The following is a 20,586-nucleotide window of genomic DNA, read 5'->3' as shown; positions in this document are numbered from 1 at the left end:
CGGGGCCTGGCGGCGCCAATGGCGCGCGCGGGCGGGGGTTTGAAGGCAGCGGCCGGTAACGGCTGGAACGGGCGGCGGCGGCCATGGCGCTCCCCGGCTCCTCTCAGCGAAACATGAGCGTGTCCGGGGAGTTCTTCGGCAAGCTGCGCGCCCTGGCGCTCACGCTGGAGAGGGAGGCGAGGCAGCTGGAGCGGGCTCTGCACCGGGAGGATGAGGATGAGGGTGAGTGCGTGAGGCGGGATGAGAGCGGCGCAGGGCAATGGGGGCTGCGGTCAGTCCCTGGCGCTTCGTCTCCGCCGCTCCCTCATGGTCCCTCTCTGCCCCTGCTCCCCGTGGGGTCCCTCCCATGGATGCCGTCCTTCCCGAACTGAGCCTGCGGGGGCTGCCCACAGGCTGCAGCTCTTCAGGAACTGCTCCCACATGGCTCCGTCCCACGGCGTCCATCCCCCAGGATTAAGGGCTGCAGGGGAACTTGTGCTGCCTTGTGCCTGGAGCACCTCCTGCCCTCCTGCTGCACTCCCCTTGGGGGCTGCAGGGCTGCTGCTCTCTCAGCTCTCACCCCTCTCTCCCAGCTGCTGGAGCACAGCAGATTTCCCCTTCCTTCAATCTGCTCTCCCAGAGGTGCAACATCCTATATAGGCTCAGCTCTGGCCAGCACTGGGTCCTTTTTGAACCAGCTGAAACTGGCGTTATCTAGCATGGGGCAGCCCCTGGGCTCTTCTTACAGAGGCCACCCCTGCAGCCCCCCCTGCTACCAAAACCTTGCTGTGTAAACTCAATACATAAGTGCAGGTTTGGCCACCCCTCCTTCCTGGGGCAGCTGAGGTCCCAGAGGTGGCCTGAGGACCCTGCATCCCTCAGGTCCCAGCCTTGTTCCAGCCACAGGTGCAGGCCGTCACACACATGGCTTTGCCCAGGCACTGATGGCTGACCAGTTTCTGCCCGCTAGGGACACACAGGTGCTCTCATGCCCCTCAGGGACCCACTCACCCCTCTGCTGACTTCAGCCCCTTACCGGCTGGTCCAGCCCAAGCTTCATCACAGGCGCTCACCCCAGGAGCTGCACCATGGACGCTCTGGCACTCCCACCTGTGGTCTCACCCCAGCTGCTGCTCTCACGCCCATATACGCACACAGCATAGAGAGCCCTCACCCAGCAAAGACATTAGAAAGGAACTTATTAAGAACACAGAATTGACTTTGCAACCAGGGGCAGGGCACAACTAGATGAGAGTACCAACCACCTAACCATTTACAAGCGACAAGCCCTTTTTATCCTCTTACCCACCTATTTTCCCATTCTTATTCCTCCCCAGATCGCCACTCCCTTCTCACTCCTCTCCCCAGCTGCTGTTGTATAGTTTTTTTTGTTTTTTTTTCCATTCTTAAATCTGCACTCCCAGAGGCACAAACAACATCGCTTATTGGCTTAGCTTTGTCCCCCCCCCCCCTTCCCTACCATCGTCTCTGAGCACTTTTGTGGGTGTGCAGGTGAGCTTCTATCACACAACATATATAAATCAAATTTGAGTCTGTATGATAAAACAGGAATCACATTCTTGCTTTTACCCTTTTAATAGATCAAGACAGGAAAACATATTTTCAGGGCTTGTTCTCTGTCTGAACAAATAGTTCAAGGCTCTAATTAAATTTATCACTCTGCTATGTCTTGTCACACAGCAGGTGTCCTCTTCTACACTATTTATTTGCATTAATCTTAATTTCCAGTGAAAGAAGTAATATCAGCTTTTGACTGCTGCCTGTTTAAGTGTATACTAAGCCCTGTCTGCATATAAATAAGGCAGAAGAACTCAACTTTTTGTTTATGTCTGTTTGTTAGTAGTATCCAGATTATTTTATAATTATTATTTCAAAATCAAGCTCTGTAAGGCTGAAAATTTAGCAAAATAATGCTTTGCTCTCCACGGACCTACCTACTGCAGTGATGTCTGTTACAGGTAATTTTTTACAATATTAGCTGCAACTCTAAAATAGAAGCCTGTGCGGTTTCTCTGTGTAATTCAACGTACTGTGCAAACTGCAGTCTCATGCAGTGCAAGGTATCCAGTTACAGGTACACAGTATGAACTGATTTATCTTCATTTTCTGTCTCAGTTCTTTCTCTAAGATGTGTCCCTGATGTCTCTAACATAGATTACGTTCTGATGTACAATGTACTCATGCTTAAAAAAAAAAAAAAAAAAAAAAAAAAACAACTAATCCCCCTTTTTTTCATTTCAAAAATGTGAATGTGTATATCAAAGACTATGAAGAGGAATCTCCGATAAGAGTCTTACAGGACCTGCACAGTGAAATCAGGACTCTGAAGGTAATGACTTAACTCGCTTCCTTCTTGAAAAACCATGGGGAGGTGTCCATAAACTGATGACTCATTTTGATCCTTAAGCCACAATGCAACTCTTATTCAGCAATGACCCTTATTTTTATTCATTTACCTCTAAGTCCTCATAATGGCTGTGGAAATACAAGGCAGCATCCAAAAATTATGTGTGATTTAGAGCTCAGTTTATGAGTTTGCAGTTGCTGTCGTCAGTTGGGTCAGCAGGGGGCAAAGTGAATGGGGAAGCTGTAGCCACGCCAGGGCATAGCTATGGGGGTTCAGGAGCTCCCTTGGGAAGAGGCATACCTGTTTTTGTTCAATGGCTAGCATTTGGAATAAAGGAAGTCTTCCCAAGAGAGTCTGCACTTTCAGCTGTTCAGTTAAACTTGTGGAGAATGTTCTTCGTTTATTTAGTAGAAATGGAAAAATAGGCTTTAGAAATGGACATGTGTGCAAGTAACTGAGGGGTAAGTTAAGCTGTGAACTTGTTTACCAGCTGTTTTGCCCTACATTCTTTGTATGTGGAAGGTAATGTCCAAAACCAATTGTTATGTAATTTTACTCCTATTTTTAATGGAGTACAAACACATTTTTGTTTGGGTTACCAGGAAGTAGTTGTTATGCCGTCAACTGTCACCTTAATTTAATATTTGTATGTTTTTGTTGTTTTTTTTTTTTTTACACTTAATGCTCTGTATATTCCTGATGTTTTCTAGCCTAGTTTTTGGGTATAAGAAAGACCTAAACGTGCTGCTTATCCTCATCTGAATTGAAGTTCACTAATTGTTCCCAAAATGCTTAATGTGTAAAAAAAAAAAAAAAAAAAAGTGGTGATTCGAAAAATAATATGGTTACATTTCTCCTTTCCTCCTCCACTAAAGGAAGATATTAATGCCAGTCTTGGCAAGAGTCGTTCTGAAAGGCAAGAAATTAATGACTTTATGAAGGCAAGTGAAATACTGATGCAAAGAAATGCAGCAGATCTGGGAAAAATAAGAGAGCTGTTCCAGAAATATGGCTACAAACCACGTGTCAAAGTCTCTACAGGTAATATTTTCTGCAATAAAATGTGTGAACACAAATGTAACTTTCTTAAAAGGTTTCTCTTTTCCTATGGGTATGTTTTTGTTAATTAAGAGGTCAAGTATATCTGTTATTTGCTTTACGATACCCTGAAGGTAAAAGGTTCTGTTGTGATTGGTGCCCAAAGAATAAATTAAACTCCAAAAGCTCACAGTCTGCTCTCCTGACCTGCTTTTAAGTTAGTATTTCTCTTCATTAATAGCTATACTGAGAAAATGTGTTAGCAAACATACTCTCATAACCTGGAGAGCTCTGCTGCTTCAGCTTCTCATGCTTGAGAAACTACTGTAGATGCATCTAAATTAGTTCATATTCATATGTGGTTACTTCATTAGCTTAAATCACCGTGGAGAAAAATCTTAAATTAATGTTCCACTTGTGCTACGCAGTGCAAGAGAAGCACATACAGGGTTTAGGTGATACATAATAGTCTATGAAGTAGTAGTTTGATCACTGGGTTGAAGATGCTTCATCCAGTCAGAAACTGCATGCACACCTGTGTGAAAAATCCAGCTGTACAAAATGAGCTTAAAATAACAGCACGGTGTTCACCACACACATTCCTTTCTGCATCAAGGACCCAATCAGTCTTCAAGATGCCTTTGGCAAGGTGCACCTGAACCTTCTCCTGAGTGTTATCCAGTAATTACAAAAAACACCATTGTGGTCGTGAACCATATTCACCCAAAGCTAAACTATTAAGCGTCTTACAAAGCTACTGCAAAAGGCTCTAATTTTATAGCGGCTTACTTCCCTTTCTCTCTATGCCTTTACTGAGGGCTTCAAATACTGCTACAAGGTTAATTTCTTTTAAGATGCATCTTTTAACTAAGTGTATTTGCACATGTAATCCCAGTACACATGCAGAGGTAATACTTCTGCCATATTATTTTAAATATTTTCCCCTGCTTCTTATGTCATGCAGAAATTCACAAATCCTTCAGGGCATTTCAGGTTATAGAGCTACAGAAACATACAAGTTACAGCTTTGTTTATTTCTGCAGTGGAGTCTTCTTGTTACCTAAAAAATAATCTTTTGTGAGTTTTTAGTTACTGCTTAGTAACCTTTCTTCTGTGCATTTTTTCTGAATAATGGCCAAAATCTGTTTTCATTGCCATTTGTTGTACATTTTTTAATGAATGTCTGCTCTTGCAATAAATAATAATAAAAAAAAAAAGTAATATAAATAGCATGAAGCAAAACCAAATTAATGTATTCAAGATTAATACTTCGTGTCTGTTCCATGCAGAGATAAATTCTATTAAAAATATGTTTCTGTAAGAAGCTTTTAGTTTCATTTACTCCTAGAAATAATATTTAACAATAGATAATTCAATAAGTGTGTGACCTGTGTTCATAAATATAGCTTAGCCTGACATAATATCTGTTTTACCTTCAGGTTTCAGTGTTTTAAAATGAAAGAAGGAACTTTTTTTTTTTTTTTTTTTTTTTTAAGACTATTAGGGGAGGGGTGAGGATTCCTAACTTACTTCATAAATTCCTAAAAGAGAAATTTCTGACATAATTTTATTTCATTATTTTAAAGGTTTGTTTTTGTTTTCTGTTTTTTTCTCCAACAGAGGAGCAGGAAGAGGAAGTTAACAGTGATTCAAAGGTGTCTGCCCAGAATAAATCTGATGAAGAAAAAGCAAATGATGTACCTCACCTTCCTACTTGTACTGAGAACCCACCGGTGCCCAGAGACCCACTGCGTAACCCCCAACTTTCAGATTTTGGTCTTTCACAATATGCTTTCTCTAGGCCTTGGAGTGCAGTAAATGGACAGCAAGCAGTAAATTCACATCAAGAAAATTCAAAAATCAAGACTCCACTAAAAACACATACCCCCTGTATTTTGCCCAAAACACCAAAATGTATGCTCAAAATGGATGACTATGAGTGTGTAACACCAAAACTTGAACACTTTGGCATTAGTGAACATACCATGTGTATGAATGAAGATTATACAATGGCACTTATTCGTAAAACTGCTGAGACAACCAAGAAGTAAGTAAATTATTTAAAGTTCAAGTTGTTTCTCTATTGAATTTTCTATAGTTTCTTCTTGCTGTACTATCTTCTTGTTGCTATTGCCCATCTTTTCTTCGGCAAACAGGTGATTTATTTGTTATCTACCAGCTGGTTATTTCTGTGTCCTTGTCTAGCTCTCTACATGTGTTTTCATGTACCCTTTGCATGCCAGATACTGATGTGAAACACATCTCAGGTATACTCCTTCCCTTGACTGCAGCACAGTAATGTCCCTTATAAAATCTGTTTACAAGGGGAAAATACGATATATAACTATGATATTTTATATTACTTAACCTAGGATTTGTATTTGAGTGATGCGTTGCCCGAAGTAGACATTACATTACCAATTTAAACTTTTAAAAATCTTTAGGAATATAGCACTGGAAGAAGTTTCTGAAGCATTTGGTTAAATGCCTCACTGTAGAAACACACTGTACTATCTCATTAGTTCCTCAAATAATATTCTGTAAATAGCTTCAGCTTATTGCACAACTTAAGATTTTTTGGTTTCTTTAACTTCAGACTTCTGTTTTACTAATTTTTCTATTTAATGAGAACTGTTTTAAATGTGATCTTCAGCTTTAATTATGGCCACAGTTTCTAAACAGGTACATCCACAAATGTACACTCCCTGTCTGTGTCTTAGAGTGAAATGATTACAGAGCCCACTGGAGATGTGTTTTTTTTGTTGGTGGTGGTGGTATCGTGTATAAACACTGTCAGTCTTCCATATCCCTGATGATAAATATCAAAATTCAGTAGAGAATTAGATACAGCATGTTTGGTGCTTGTTGCTAGACTCTTGTTGATGAACAAATACTAGGCTGACTGGGTTGACACTAATCATTTCATGGTGATTTCTTCATGTTGAGTTAACTGAGGTTTTTGCTTGCCAGCTTACTTAAAAAAGATGATCATGCAGTGAATGTACCAAAAACAACATTCAAGGAAATCATGGTTACACCTGGGCCAAAAGTAGAAACAACAGATGAGAATGGTAAGTTAAAAATAAGCAAATGTACATATACGTTTTTCTCAGAATGCATATGTTAACATGTGGTCATTTTTTAAGCTATGATTCTTGTTAAATATAGTCAGTTCAGGCCCGGTAATTATTTGCATATTAATGTCCACAAAATGTAACGTTGGTGGCTTCTATGGGAAATCTGTTCACTTCAGTATAAATCATTGCTCATTCTTCTACTGTTATCCATCTAGAATTATTCAGAGGCATCCATTATTTTGTAATTGTAAGTTATCTTTATTAGCAATGAAAATACTTTTTCCAAGAATATTGCATCTGTTTCAAGCCAGGAAATTAAAAGAATAAGAAAGAAACTGCTTTAAAAGAGGCTAACCAAACAGTTACTTTGACCTTTCAAGAGTAGCACTAAACTTTTCTTTGAGAGGAAATGTAATGTACTCTCTTGAAAATGTACAAAGGTCTTGGAACAAACATACAGGCTACTGAGTACATGAAAAACTAAAGTGGTAGTGATTTAAGTTGGGCTTTTTATGTTACATTCAGTAGCAGGACTGGACTTTTTTTGTATGTTTGTATTTGCTGCTGTTAGAGCTCTGCAGCTTGGATGTTTCTTCATACCAGAAGTGTTATCGACTAAAATAATACAGGTGTTTTGGAGTATGCAAACAAATCCATATAAAGCTAATAGATTTGGGAAACTGAGGCACTGCAACTGGCAATACATATGTATATTTATCAATTCATTTATTTAATTTTCCCTAATTTCAGGAGCTGACTGTATGGCTTCTCCTATGGTACCCGTGTTCTGTACGCCTGGTTTGAAAATCCCTTCCAGAACAGATAGTACAGTGTTACCCAAGTCACAAGAGATAAACAAACTGCTTCTTCCTAAACATACAGAAACACCACCACCTCCAGATTTTGAAACAAGATGGCTCAAGGTAGAAACTATGGTAGTAAATAACAATTACATATTTTGATATACTTGTACCATAAGCCATTTTTCAAATGTCAATTTGTGATTCTTTTCTTGTGCTATTTTTCCTTATGTCTCTGTAGAAGATTTTTCTAATGGTAATTTTATAAGAACATTTATTAATACTCCACCTAAGATAAATAAGTTAACCAAAGGCATCTAATACCTCTTTTGCAACAGGTAAAGCCAGGGGAAAAAGTTGAGTCAGTGACAGAAAATGATGCAAAAGAAAACCAAAACATAGAAGATAGCATTCCTCCTACTGTGAACTCCGATGAGTATCTTAAGCGTTTGGGAAACCCTTCTCCTCCTAAAATAAAACAGTACGACCATTTACTCAGTACCCCTCCACCTCCAGAAATAACAAGGATACCAGACGATGTTCTACAGGTCAGCTAATATATATTTCTCTGAATAGCTTTAATATCAAAACAGTAGTATTAAAAGAGTTTAATTCTACCAAGTATTGTTCCTCAAAAAGAAAGGATTATCTGCTGCTTATTGAAAATGTCTAGACTGTAATCCTGTTTTGAGTTCTTAAATAATTATTTTAATTCCCTTTTAATGTTTGCTGTAGATTCTGTCAAAGTATAATCATAAAGTAGTAGACTCTTCTAAAGACAAGAAAATGGAGACTAAGGCAGGAGGCACTACAAGATTTGAAAGCGATTCCACTGATTACTGCAACAAAGAGAACAGGTATGATCAAATTTTACAAATTTGAATTTGGAAGAGCTAGGAAGATGCTTTAGCGCATTTAGAGATTCATGCAGTTGCTTTTGCTCTTCAGCTACCAAAATAGCTCTGGTTGATGTGACTAAATATCTAGTCTTTGGCATGGTATCTGTCTGCCTTTTGTGTAAAGAACAAATACTATAATTGTGTGTTTGAGTCATCAGAAGCTTTAAAAAATGAAGGAAAACAAATGAAGTTACTTTTACTGGTTTTAGCTGTAGGTATATTTTGCTTTTTGATAATCAAAGCCTCTGAGTGTTTTGTGCTTTCTTCTGAGTAAATTTAGGCAATAAAGCTAAAGAATGGAGAAAATTATATGAAGCGACATAACCGATTATGTGGTCCTTTTGGCATAAGGCAGCAGGCACCTCAGCACCATACAGCTGTTTGCTCACCCCTCCCCCCAGTCCCAGTGGGATGGGGGAAAGAACTGGGGAATGTGAGAACTCGGGCTGAGATGGACAGTTTAATGCAGGGGGAGGAATGCACAATGCAGTTGCTCACCACCAGACTCCAAACTTTTTAAATAAAAAAAAAAAAAAAATTCAAAACACAGCACCGCACCAGCTACTAGGAAGAAAATTAGCCCTATCCCAGCCAAAACCAGGACAGGCAAATAGCAAATACCAATTTCTTTGAAATGCAAAGCCACCTTATGAACAATATGTGAGATGAAATTAGTCTACAATAAACATTAACCAATCTTTGAACAATGGAATAATAGGTTTTAAAAATTGATTGAAATAGAAAGAAGTTTTGACAACTTGCTCAAGTGTAGATATTCCTCATCTGTTATACTTGTTGCTTATCTCTTAAACTTGGGGTCACTACGGATTATTTGGGCAAGAGGTACAAGGAAATTATATGAAGTAAAATAATAATCACAACAATTCACAATGAGATGAAGAAAAGTAGGTTTCTTAATATACTTGGAGTTGGAATCCATTTGATTAATCTGATAGAGTAAAAGGTCTCGTTTTAGCTGACCTCTTTTGTCAGGCAAGTTTTCAATGTTTATGTCTTCTGCTAATTCAGAATATGATTGAGATGATAATAGGTTCATGAACTCTTCTGGATATATTTGCAGAGCCTGTCCTGTTGTTTTCAAGCCAAACATTTGAAATCAAGCTGAAGACCATATTTCACTTTCCATGGACCTTATCACTGAATCACAGAAAACTCAAAAAGCAAAAAGAAATACCGGGAGTAAAGACCCACAAAAGAAAAGTGTTTTGTTTTCCTAGAGAAAACTTGATATGGATTAATTCAAACTAACGATTTTATGCATAATGTTTTATTAAAATTAGTGACAAAATAGATTTTACTTTATATTTTTTTAATATTGCTTCAAAGAGGACTAAGGTTGTGTATTATGTAATACCTCAATTGTTTCATGTGATTCTTGTGTTTGCTGCTACATGTGTGTGTATATACATTTGCAGTAGGTTGTAGAGAAATGTAACTAAGTTGCAATAAAGGGAAAGTCCATTAGGGTGCCCGGGAAGTAGGCATCTCTCGATGTGCTAGTGACACTGCGTAGCTCTTCAAGGCTGAGTTTGAAGAGGATTGAAGAATACTCTGACGGTATTTGGCATCTTCAACAGAATTCACTTATGTGAAGAACAACTCCTGCTTTACTGTTTTAAAGCATTCAGCCAGGTACTCCTTCATCAGGCTGTCTGATGGACAGGCATTTCTAGCGCTTCTTTTTCAATTACAGCTTTCTTACATAGACATCATATTAAGTACTAGGCATCTGTTTTCCTTTTGGCAGTCTGATAGCTATAGCTCTAAAAGGTGACTGTCTTGAATACGAATAACTTGAAAATATATTGTGCAATTGCTACTCGTTAAAGATCTGCTCTGTCTTTAACTGCCTGAAAGATTTGTTGGCAGGCATGTGAATGATTGCTTTCCTCTCCCATGCACCACTGCCACGTGTGTTCTGTAAGCGGTGCTGTCGTTTCCAATCGTGCGAACATATCCCTGCATAGCTGACCAAGCTGAACTTCTCAGAGCTGTTTGACACCTTTTGCTAGTCACAGCAGTTGAGATGCAGGTTGTTTTGGTTTGTTTGTTTTTCCACCAGAGATTTTACTCTTGTCCAAAAGAAATCCCAACTATGTATTCCTGCTTGGAGCCAGTTTGCTGTTACCAGTGTCGGCTAATCCTCTGTGACTTGTGTACAGCATTTACCAGCTTTATGTGGTCTTCCTGTTGGTCTTACTGTTATTTTAGTGTGCTTTCCTGAATTTTCTGAACACAGATGGATGTTCTTTGAAATCCTCAGGATGTGCACACATCTGGAGATGCCTGAAAGTATTTTCCTGGTTGCTTAGAGGGACTCGCTGCTTGGAGGGACCTGGCTAAAACCTAGTAAATGTAAGAGAATTTTTCATGTTACCCCAGACGCTTTCTGGGATGAATGTGCATCAAATTAGCTGGAGAAGCTGATTTTCTACCCGTTCTGGCCTGAGCACAGTTTTATTTCCTAGCTTCTGTTTAAAAGTATATATTTTATGTCACTCTTTGAAGTTGACCAATACTTTGAATTCTGAACAAATCTTCTGTCGCAGTTGCTTTGTGTCTGCTTGGAAAACTACTCATCTGCTGCTTAAAAAAACTCTTATTCATTCTACCCAAGTCTTTCAGAGAATGAAGACCAGATCTCCTTCCAGCGTCTTCACAGACTAAAACCACTTAATGGGCTGCGTGCTAGCAATGGAATTTCATGGTCCTAAAGGGGTACAAAATATTCTGTTCCAGAGCAAGAATCCTTCCACCAGATGGATTCACCAGCACTAAGCAGTGGGGGGTTTCAGAGCCTGCCTTCACCCTGCACTTAATGGCTATTTGATGAATGTTACTTCCTTGCCCTGAAGCTATCCCGATACCCTGAAAGTCTCAGTTTAACATCAAATGGAGCAAAAAGCTTGACTACCTAGGACCTTGATGGATTTCTTTTTCTTTTCAACTAATAGAACTTCTAATAGGGCTTGTAAGTGTCCCCTAATTGTGAAAACGGCATAGTTCTGTTAACATGTTGAGATAGAAGATCTCTTCAGGATGACACTGAAATCTTAAAATCTTATGGTCTTCTCATAAAATATCCCAAGATGGAAGAAATCTACAACGGTCGTCCACACATGACACAGTACCACCCAAAAATCAGACCCTATGTCTGAGAGCGTTGTCCAAGCACTTGAACTCCAGTAGGCCCAGTGCTGTGACTACTGCGCTGGGGAGCCTGTCCCTGTGCCTGAGCACCCTCTGGGTGCAGAACCTTTCCCTAACCCCCAGCCTGACCCTCCCCTGTCCCAGCTCCATGCCGTTCCCTCGGGTCCTGTCGCTGTCCCCAGAGAGCAGAGCTCAGCGCCTGCCCCTCCGCTCCCCTCGTGAGGGAGCTGCAGGCCGCCATGAGGCCTCCCCTCAGCCTGCTCTGCTCGGGGCTGAGCAAACCAAGGGACCTCAGCCACACCTCATATGTTTTCCCCTCTGGACCCTTCACCTTTGCCCTTCAGCTATTAGGACACAATGCTGGCATGAGATAATGATTTGGGATCTACAAATGAAGTTTTACAAGTTCATTTTTTAATTTGTTTTTGGTTTATTTTGAGTACAAAATTACTCAATAGAAGTAGAGCTATTGTTTGTACTAACAGCCTCGTGTAAGGAGAAATATTGCTCTGAGGTGGATATAATCAGAGCAGCAAAAACTAGTTTTAGTTTGTCATGCATGGGTTTCATTCAGTAAGAACTAAGCAGTAGCTTGAGTACTGAGCATAGGGGAGGCACAAGTGGAAACAAGCAGCATTGGAAACTGATCCCTGTTCAAAATCAGTGGGGAAAGGTTGTGGTGGAAAGTTTCTGCTAGTTCAATTCATGGCTGTGTGATAAACCACACGCTCAAATACTTGAACAACCATGGATGTGGGCTAGAGGAGGTGAAGGCTCTCCTTAAGCCAGAGCTACTGCCAGAGCAGGCTTGTTCCACTGCCCATGGAAGTAAAATGACAGGTAAGAGTGGGAATCATACAAAAGAACTTAGAAGTTGTGTGTTGTTTTGTTGTAGGGTGAATGCAATAATAGTACTGGCCTGTCAGGAAGTGCAGTTTGGACAAACAGCAGCTAATTAAGCAGCAAATGCCTTTATCTGTAAGGGACCGTTGTCACCTGAAAACAGGCAAAGTTGTCTCAGAGCATGTTCTGTGCTGTTCCTAATCCTAACTGGGGGCTGCTTCCCCTAGTAGACACTTTTCCACTTCTCTTGCACAGAATTTAGAGGTTGAGCAGTTTTACAACAGATTGTTTTCACCTGCTGAGCCACTGAAAGCTAATTAATTTTATTTTCTAGTTTGTCTTCATTATGGAAATCAGTAATCTCAGGCTCGACTTCTGCCTGGTTGCTAGATCAGATGTGAGGGAAGGGTGAGAACGGGATCCCGTCCTCTAGCAGTAGCCTGCAGTCAGAACAGATTGAGCACAGCACAAAATTGCTCTTCAATAGTTGGGACATCTGGGAAGCAACCAAAAAAACATGGCCTTTGGTTTGCCTTCATTTGCTACAGTTCTTAATCTTTTTGCATTTGTTTTAGGATATAAAACATGTCAGCTAACAGAGCATTCGCTCTCTAATCCTATTTGTTGTCAGAGGAGTGTCTCAAATTGTTCTGCCTTGGAAGCCCCTAAAAGTGGTAAATGCTTTCTTTTCTTTGAAATATTTTGCCTGAGGTTAAATACAAATATAGATCTCACAAGGAAACGAAGCTTCCCAGATGGCTGTCAAGCAGACAAATGACAAGCAGGGCTTTTACTGCCTCCTGCTGTGCTTTTATTGGTGTTTTTATAAATCACTGCAGCAATCACTGGAGCCCAGGCATCTTGGGTTATTTAAGGCATCATGGATGCTTTAGATTTTCCTTAAGATGTGAAATTTATTTTGTTCTCTGTTCTAGAAAGCCAGTTGTTACTCAGATGTTCCAGTACTCACAGTGGTTGCGTGTGTCCCATCAACATCTGTAGCTGATATCGGAGCTGCCCTGGATTTTGGGAGTCCCGTTCACGGTCCCGTGTCTTGTTTCTCCATGGGACAGTACAGAGACTGCGTTGTGTATGAGGAGCAGAGACAGCATCCAGTGGCTGCACTATGGAATCGCATGCATGCTGTTCCACAGAAATACAACTTTCTACTAAAAATATATCAGTTGATACCAGCTATTTCTCAATCAACCAGAAGGTAAAACTTCTTGCTACTCCTATGGCAATACCCTCTTTTACAAAGGGGCAGCTGACATAATAGCTGGGAGCTGACCAGGCCCATGCACTGCTTTGGCCTTGTCTTGCCTAATTCATGTCAAAAGGTTTTAAAAAAATAACACAAATATGGGAAAATGGTCCATGGAAGAACATGCTCTGGTACGTGGGCATTTTTCCTGGGGAGAGATCAAGCAAAGGATGGTCGCATTGCAGAGTACCTGGCAGGAAGGTGTTCAAATGCCTTCGTGATGCATTCCTGGCTAAAGCCCTGCAGTTCTACTCCCTGCTGATTGCTCATGCACTTGTTGGAAACCAACGTAAGGCCTTGCTGCACAATCCTGCCTTTGCTCTCTCCCAGTCACAGGCTCCCGTGCCCTTGGTTGCATCACTGCAGTTGCTGCTGTGGCTGCCTGGGAAGGCTTTTCTGCTTGCCCAGCTGCCAGCCCTAATTGCTGTTTTGCAAGGTTAAATTACTCCTGGGCTCTGCACAGACCCAAATCTCTGCTCACCTGCAAAGGCACTGACTGGTGCTGGGGCAGAAGGGAAAGGGCCAGGTGGAGGGCGAGCACAGATGTCCTATCTCACCAGCAGTTTAAGCAGCTTGTGAAATCACATCCTTGCATTTAGGCATCGAGCTGCCTTGGCTGTCTGACAGCTGTTTTGGTAAGGTTTCCTGTGGCCACTGCTCCATGACAAGTTCTAGGGCAGCTGAAGCAGCTCTTCTTCTTCACCCCAGCACCCATCGCTCCTCCTCCTGAGCCCACTTGCAGATAATACTTCTTTTTTTATTATTATTATTTCCTGCTGTGTCACAGCTGAGCCTGCTTTTGAGCAGAGCTGTACAGCAAAACTTAAGCCTTCTGAATTGAGAGGAGAGCTTGGTGCTGGAGTCAGGAACATCTCTGATGCAACAGAATTTACCGACGAAGCAAGTGTGGTTTGTCCTCACCTCTTAAATAAGGAGAGACTTAACCCAGACGCCAGCTTCATCAGCAGAAACACAGCCAGCCTCTCCCGAAACCTCTACATAAACACTTTTATGAGGGTCAAGGCCATCACAGAGGCACACGCCACCCCTGGGGTGGGGGCAGGACCCTGTAACAGAGGGGCAGTGAAATGAGAGGGGGGCTGTGCAAACAGAGCCCTTAGCCCAAGGGCTGAGAGGAATACCAGAGAGGGATTTGACTTTTTTCCCATTATGTTAAATGAAAGCCTGACAAGCAACAGCATCAGCAATTGTTACACAAGTTGTAACAAGGTAATGGTGAGGGGTTTGGTGTTTAAATAAAAAAGCATTTGTTGTGACACACCTTCTTTTTTATTAAGTTTTTAAAAAGCATTGGTTTAGATGGATGAAATGAGAGGGAAAAAGTGGTTCTAAGAACCAAGTTTGCTTGGGGAAGCAGAGCAAAGTCATTAGGAAAAACAAACCTGGAGCAGCAGGAGAGGTGTGCCAAAGGAGTACAGAAACGTGAAGCCACATCTGCGGGAGCAGAGCAGCTGAGTTAGCTGAATGCAAAAAGGATAAATTAAGGGAACAGGTTCCTGGGTTTTCTAGCTGGAGCTATTTCATCCTGCTGCACCCTGACACGGGATGGGGTTCTTCCACTTGTGCTGCTACAAAAATAAAACAAGAGGTTGTGTGCTGGTGAAAGCACAGCTGTGAAACAAGGCGCTGTGTCTGTCAGTGCTGTGAGCATTGACAGAGACAAAGGGAAACCCCACTTCACTCAGCGGCCTTGCTGAGGGACAGAAACTCCTCATGAAATCTCGGTGTACAAAGCAAGTCCTGCTGACTGACAGCTCCGTGTGTAGTGTTTGCTGCAGCACGCCGCTTCCTGAGCATATGGCATTGCTCACTGTTGTTGAGTTCTGAGACCATGTTTTAATTTCTCCAAACTGCTGCTTTGTACATAATTTGTTCTTTTCAGCGACTGACTTCCCTCCTCAGCATTTCCAGGAGTTTTGAAAGAGACACAGGAGCTGCTTACTGCTGCAATTGGCAGGTGACAACTTTCACTCACCCTTCCACCTCTTTCAGCATCTGGATGGTTTCATCCCAATGTCTGGCTTTGAAACAGCTGTTGCTAGACTTGATTGCGTAGCAGATGTTTTAATTTTTTAAAATCCATGCACTGCACTGATTTCTCAGGTGTGTTTCTTAAAAGAAAGGTACAGAAGTTGAACTCCCTTCACTCCTGCACGACATCTGTGTGAGCTGTTGAAAGGCAAATCTCACCCCGACAGATGTTTGGCCAGAGGCGCTCAGGGAGGAGGTCAGCTGTGGCTCATCCCTGCGTGGAAGTCATGTGAAGGTGAACTCCAAACCGAAGCACGCAAGCTGACGGGTTTGCTACTGAAGGCAGTTTTGTGTGTTCGTTTCCTCGTGATTTTGCTTCGTGGGCTGTTGAACATAAAGCCAAGAGGTTGTTCCCATTTCCCCCCGAGGTGTGTGCAGACCTGCTGCGGGCTGGGAGCCTCGCTGAGCAATGCCTCCTGCCCCAGCTGCCCCTCAGAGCAGCTCCAAGTCACAGACACCTGTATATTGACTACATTTAATTTCTGCCAATTACCCCTAAGGACATTAAAAACCCAAGCCAGTACATGAGGAGGAGGAAATACCTGTACTCCTGTAACTGCAGGCCCTTCTCTGCCTGTGGTAGGAGGCTGTTCAATGCCCTAATTCCACACTGCTTACCCCTAGCAGCATTTATATGATTTTCTTAATCTATCTTTAAAAATAAAAGGGGGTGGGGAGCACGACATCCTGCTCCTGCCCCCGGGCTGCTCGGGGCCGGCCAGCAGAGGAAGGCAGCCCCGGGCAGCCGCAGAAGCGAGGCACCTTCGCGTCTCAACATCTCCCCCTGCAGTGACAGAAGGAAACAGGCAAGCGCTGGAAAGCCTCAGCTTCGCTCTCCACCCCGGCGGTGATTTGCAGGGTCACCCCTTCCCTTCCTCCTGTGCCTCACAACCCGACAGTCCTGCAGGGCAGCCGGGAAGCCCCGAGCCCCCCCTTCCCCTCCGCTGAGCTGCTGGGCGCCCACCGCCAGCCTCCAGCTTCTCCAGGGGGTTTTAAAAGTTTCCGGACACCCTTGAACCGTACCTCATTAGCACCTGGCTTTGTCCTGACACCCAGGGATTACAGCAGCCTGAGATATCAACACTCAGTACAAGACAAAATTACTTGCGGAAAATCATTTTACCAAGGACTAAGCAGTAAGATTTACCCAATTCAGGCCAAAATAGATCTAATGGGCTTTATCGATTAGATTTGGGTAATTAAGGGAAAGAGGAAACAGTATTCACCTTCCCAAAACTTATGAAGCCAAACCTGAACTTTGCCCTCCTGGTCAGTGTGTATTTTCATAACAAAATATATTTTCACTATGAAACAGTTTTGCATACAACGTAAGCCAACCTCTGCCTGGCAATGCTGGATTTCTTCTGGCCAGGTCTCTGCAGACATTCACGTCTTCTGACACGGGTCTCCAAAGCAGGATGCACAAGACAAACCACATGGGTAAAGGAAGTATTTTTCGCATCGTTAGAGGTAAAATTCAAAGCTTATTTCATCTCTTTTTTCCTATTTGTGCAGTTTTCTAATGCACATATTAGTGAAGTAGTGAAGATGTATACAAGTTAGATTGGGGGGGAAATAAATGTTCAAAAAAAATTGTTAATGATAACGTGCCATAAAGGAAGTTTGGATCTGTTGCGGTATAACAAGTGAGACGTTCCAAGACGGCTTCACATTTCCCATTTCTGGAGACAAACCCAGCTATTTCAGAACTCAAGGCTGATGTGCAAGTGCGCTGATCCAAATCTGCCTCTGGTAAGGTCAGCAGCTCTGCAGTGTGCCGGGGTATCTGTGTCACTGAGACTACTCCTTGGATTCACCCTTCAGGGCCTGTCCTCATCTTGTAACAAGACGGAGCAGCCCCAGGAAGCCACAATGGTCCACCCTGTTTCTACCCTGCAGCCCTACACAGCTCACCTTTGATTTTCCCCAGACAACACACCTACAGCAGCAGCAAGAGGAACACCGAGTCTGCCTGCTTACAGCCACATCCCCCATGCTCATCCTCCAAAATTCAGGTACCAATGCTTTAAGGAATCTGTTGTAAAAAGCCAGCCATTTCTATAAAACAAGCCCCAAAGTTACCAGATAGAGGCCATGACCTCTCTTTCACCGATTTCATCTTCTGCTTAAAAGCAAACTTCTGAATTTCTCTGCAGAAACACACAAATAAAAAATCAGTCTCAAATTCAAAAGATTAATAACATTGATCTTTATTCCAAACAAGACAGAACTACAGAACACCTGCAATCTTCCTGGTCGCATTTTATGGAGATCTTGAAACTCTGGACACACCAACTTACTTTGCAAACTAACAGTCAGGGAAAGAGTGATGGCACCTCTAAAGAATAAGCGTTACTTCTAAGCAAACTAAAAGTTAAGGTTTAAAATTTAACTTTTATTCCTGACGCTTAGCTTTGCCTTCAAGTGTTCTTGCTTAGCAACAACAGCAATAAAAAAAAAAAGGCCTGCTTTAGAACAGCAAGTAGGAATAAGCACAAAAGGAAATCATACAAAGAAGCAACAGCTTAGTATGGTCTCATGCGGCTCGACGGAGGTGGTGCGCGGTTGGGAGGGGTAATTGCTATGTCCAAGTAGTCTCCGATCTGGAATTTCTGAGACTGCAACGTCATGGAGTCATCTGTGCCCTTCCTGCCCGACATGGTGCTGCCGATCTCCTTCACCCTGCAGGCAGGAGATAAAGGCGGGTTAGTCACAGCCCCATCTCTCTGGATGTACGATACAGGTAGACATCTGTAACAAGATCACTCCTAAAACTCAAATACTCTGAGATATGTGTTCCATTATCACCAGAAACGAAGCCTCATCTCACACAGTACGTCCATATTCTGACTGGTTGTTAATAATGTAATCAAAGTCCTCAAGCAAATAAGCTCATTGTTTTGGGAACACAAACTACAACAGCCACCAATCCAAAATTTAGAGTTTGCAGTGGTGATCACAAAGTCTGTTATCAAGAACTTTGGAAATTTGTTTTGTGGGCACCGGACTTTGTTAACAAAAAATAATTAATTGCTCTGGTGCTTCCAGTCTTCTATGAGTCTGGAGAAGAAACGCCGTTTACCTATATCCAGGCCGCTTGAGATCTGTGAAAACAATTGCAAAATTGAAGTGCGTGCCCTTCTTCCGTGCCTCCGGGTAGACCTCCTTCACTAAGCTGGTCAGCTCCTTCAGGGTTGCATCCATCCTGGGTTAAACAAACAAACCCAAGTGGTTAATGTTCTCAAAGCAACAACAACAGAAGCAGCTTTCCAAAACCCACTTAAGATGGAACCAACGTATTGTCATTATTTAAACAAACAACTCCTGGCCTTTGCATGCTTTCTGCTAATATCTGAAGAAGAGGAGGGTTTTACATACTCGAGTTTCACAGGGAGCCACCTACTCCACAACTACGTGCATTCCCGACAACATATCTTCATCTGGCAATCAAGCAACAAAAAGTCGCTCTGGTCAGGGACAGCACCCAGCAGAATCCACCAGCTACGGGGCACTGGAGGCAGCACGCTCCTGTGCATTAAGGATGTGGGTCCAGACAGAGTTTATCTTTTAACTTACGGTGGTACGACACAAACATCTTCACCTCTACGTGTGCTTCAACATCTGCTTCTCCAGGTCTCTCAGAAAAGTTACAATTTAAACAGTGACTTTTTTTTAAATGCATTAATGCACTTCCACAACAAACAGCGTGTCTTCTCATCTAAGCTGGTATTTACATTAAGATCAGGGGAGGTTCAGGAATAGAAGACAATCATGAACACAGTTCTCCATTCCTGACCTTACACACAGCACCCTTCCTTCTCCCCACCCTTCAACCAAAACAAAAGTTAGAATCCCAAGAACAAAAGGACCCAATGATCACAACCAAAGCAGCACTAATCACACTCCTCCAAGCTTTACGCAACCAAGGAGCAGGCTGTTGACAGACAATGCCCATTCTGACTCCTGCAGATGGCAACAAGCTCAGACATCATCAATAGCCTGGGCTGAGTCCATAAACCCCATTAAGCAGTAAGTTAGTAGTGTGTGCTTTGTTAGCCACAAAAAAATTGATTTATTCAACTGTACAATGGTAAGAAAGTTAGAACTCTAACAGCAACCTTTAAGGAAATACAAGGTTTAAAAAGTAGCATAGTTCACTTTCAGAGCGATTCTAATAGTTCGCTTTCAGAACAGGTTGAAATGCTATGAGTGAAAACTGAAGTGATATCAACAAAGACCGAAGGGGTGTTCTGAAGTGTGTCTGAAAGCAATAAAAAGCGGCTGTTACAGCACTGCTACCTGGCCATACGAACAGAAATGTGCTGCTTTAATTCGGAGCCTCAAGAGGCTCCAAATTGTTTTGTTTAATTTTGTTTAATTTTGTTTGTTTAATTCGGAGCCTCGAAAGGCTCCGAATTAAGGCGATAAGAGTTCATGGGGGAGCTCTAGCCCTCTATAACAACTGATACTAGTGCAAAACAAGGCTGTTAGGGTGAAATTAATTAAAACAGAAGAGAACCCCGAAGAAATACCAGCACGGCAGCCTGTGCCGAGACCCGGCCACCGCTCAGCACTCACCAGGTGTAGATCTGCAGCTCGCTGGAGGGCACATTGCCGCGGGAGAACTCGTCCATGCGGTGGTGCCGCCCGTTGTTGGTGGTGAAGACGCGGAGCAGCAGCGGGCACGTCTGAGGGGGGGGAAAGGAGGCGATTCAGGCCCCAACGCCAACAACACCACCCCCAAAAACCGCCCCGCACCGCCTCCCCGGCACCCCCGCAAAGCTCCCCCGGGACCCCGCGGAGCCAGGGGGCAGCGGCACGGAGCCGGCCCGGCACCTTCTCGCGGTCGATCGGCTTCTCCGGCTCCTTCTTGATCTCCTCCTGCGTGACGCGAGACTCCACCGCCATCTTGTCGCTGCCCCGCGCCAATCTCGCGAGAGGAGGGGGGGGAGGGGAGAAATGTCGGGGGGGGGAGGGGAGGGGAGGGAAGGGAAGGGAAGGGAATGGCCTCAAGTTGCGCCAGGGGAGTTTTAGGTTAGAAATGAGGAGGCATTTCTGCTCAGAAAGAGCAGTCAGGCACTGGGACGGGTTGCCC

At 42.9% G+C, this 20,586-nt stretch overlaps 2 protein-coding genes across 5 annotated transcripts; one reads left to right on the top strand and one right to left on the bottom strand.

Annotated features, from left to right (window-relative positions):
• Window positions 1–28: 28 nt before the first annotated feature.
• SKA3 (spindle and kinetochore associated complex subunit 3) lies at window positions 29–20,026 on the top strand. Of its 4 annotated transcripts, none has more exons than XR_014687096.1 (10): window positions 38–222; window positions 2,265–2,329; window positions 3,223–3,388; window positions 5,006–5,432; window positions 6,356–6,456; window positions 7,213–7,385; window positions 7,601–7,810; window positions 7,998–8,119; window positions 9,243–9,349; window positions 20,016–20,026. XR_014687096.1 is itself a non-coding variant. In XM_084503681.1 (9 exons), exons 1-9 carry the CDS (start codon window positions 84–86, stop codon window positions 13,175–13,177), a joined length of 1,470 nt encoding a protein of 489 aa, XP_084359807.1. In that variant the 5' UTR covers window positions 29–83; the 3' UTR covers window positions 13,178–18,041. The 4 variants fall into 4 exon arrangements, 1 of the variants encoding a protein (XP_084359807.1); XR_014687097.1 differs by lacking the exon at window positions 20,016–20,026 and adding an exon at window positions 13,111–18,041 and having other exon boundaries at window positions 9,243–10,537; XR_014687098.1 differs by lacking the exon at window positions 20,016–20,026 and adding an exon at window positions 13,111–18,041 and having other exon boundaries at window positions 9,243–12,172.
• SAP18 (Sin3A associated protein 18) lies at window positions 17,677–20,483 on the bottom strand. Its single transcript, XM_084503755.1, has 4 exons — window positions 20,328–20,483; window positions 20,070–20,179; window positions 18,574–18,696; window positions 17,677–18,173 (listed from the first exon to the last, which is right to left on the bottom strand). Exons 1-4 carry the CDS (start codon window positions 20,397–20,399, stop codon window positions 18,017–18,019), a joined length of 462 nt encoding a protein of 153 aa, XP_084359881.1. The 5' UTR covers window positions 20,400–20,483; the 3' UTR covers window positions 17,677–18,016.
• Window positions 20,484–20,586: the final 103 nt, after the last annotated feature.

The sequence above is a fragment of the Aythya ferina genome (assembly GCF_964211825.1).
Source record: "Aythya ferina genome assembly, chromosome: 1".
NCBI lineage: Eukaryota > Metazoa > Chordata > Aves > Anseriformes > Anatidae > Aythya > Aythya ferina.
This window is presented reverse-complemented; position numbering and strand designations above follow the sequence as displayed.

What these genes read in the sequence shown, in the direction of transcription:
- SAP18 (XM_084503755.1), bottom strand. Translation starts at nt 20,399, where the DNA reads ATGGCGGTGGAGTCTCGCGTCACGCAGGAGGAGATCAAGAAGGAGCCG. An exon ending in GAGCTGCAGATCTACACCTG is followed by an intron (nt 18,697 to 20,069) that starts GTGAGTGCTGAG and finishes TGTTTAACCCAG; the next exon opens with GATGGATGCAACCCTGAAGG. An exon ending in CTCAAGCGGCCTGGATATAG is followed by an intron (nt 18,174 to 18,573) that starts GTAAACGGCGTT and finishes TCCTGCCTGCAG; the next exon opens with GGTGAAGGAGATCGGCAGCA.
- SKA3 (XM_084503681.1), top strand. Translation starts at nt 84, where the DNA reads ATGGCGCTCCCCGGCTCCTCTCAGCGAAACATGAGCGTGTCCGGGGAG. An exon ending in ACTGCTGAGACAACCAAGAA is followed by an intron (nt 5,433 to 6,355) that starts GTAAGTAAATTA and finishes TTTGCTTGCCAG; the next exon opens with CTTACTTAAAAAAGATGATC. An exon ending in TACCAGACGATGTTCTACAG is followed by an intron (nt 7,811 to 7,997) that starts GTCAGCTAATAT and finishes TGTTTGCTGTAG; the next exon opens with ATTCTGTCAAAGTATAATCA.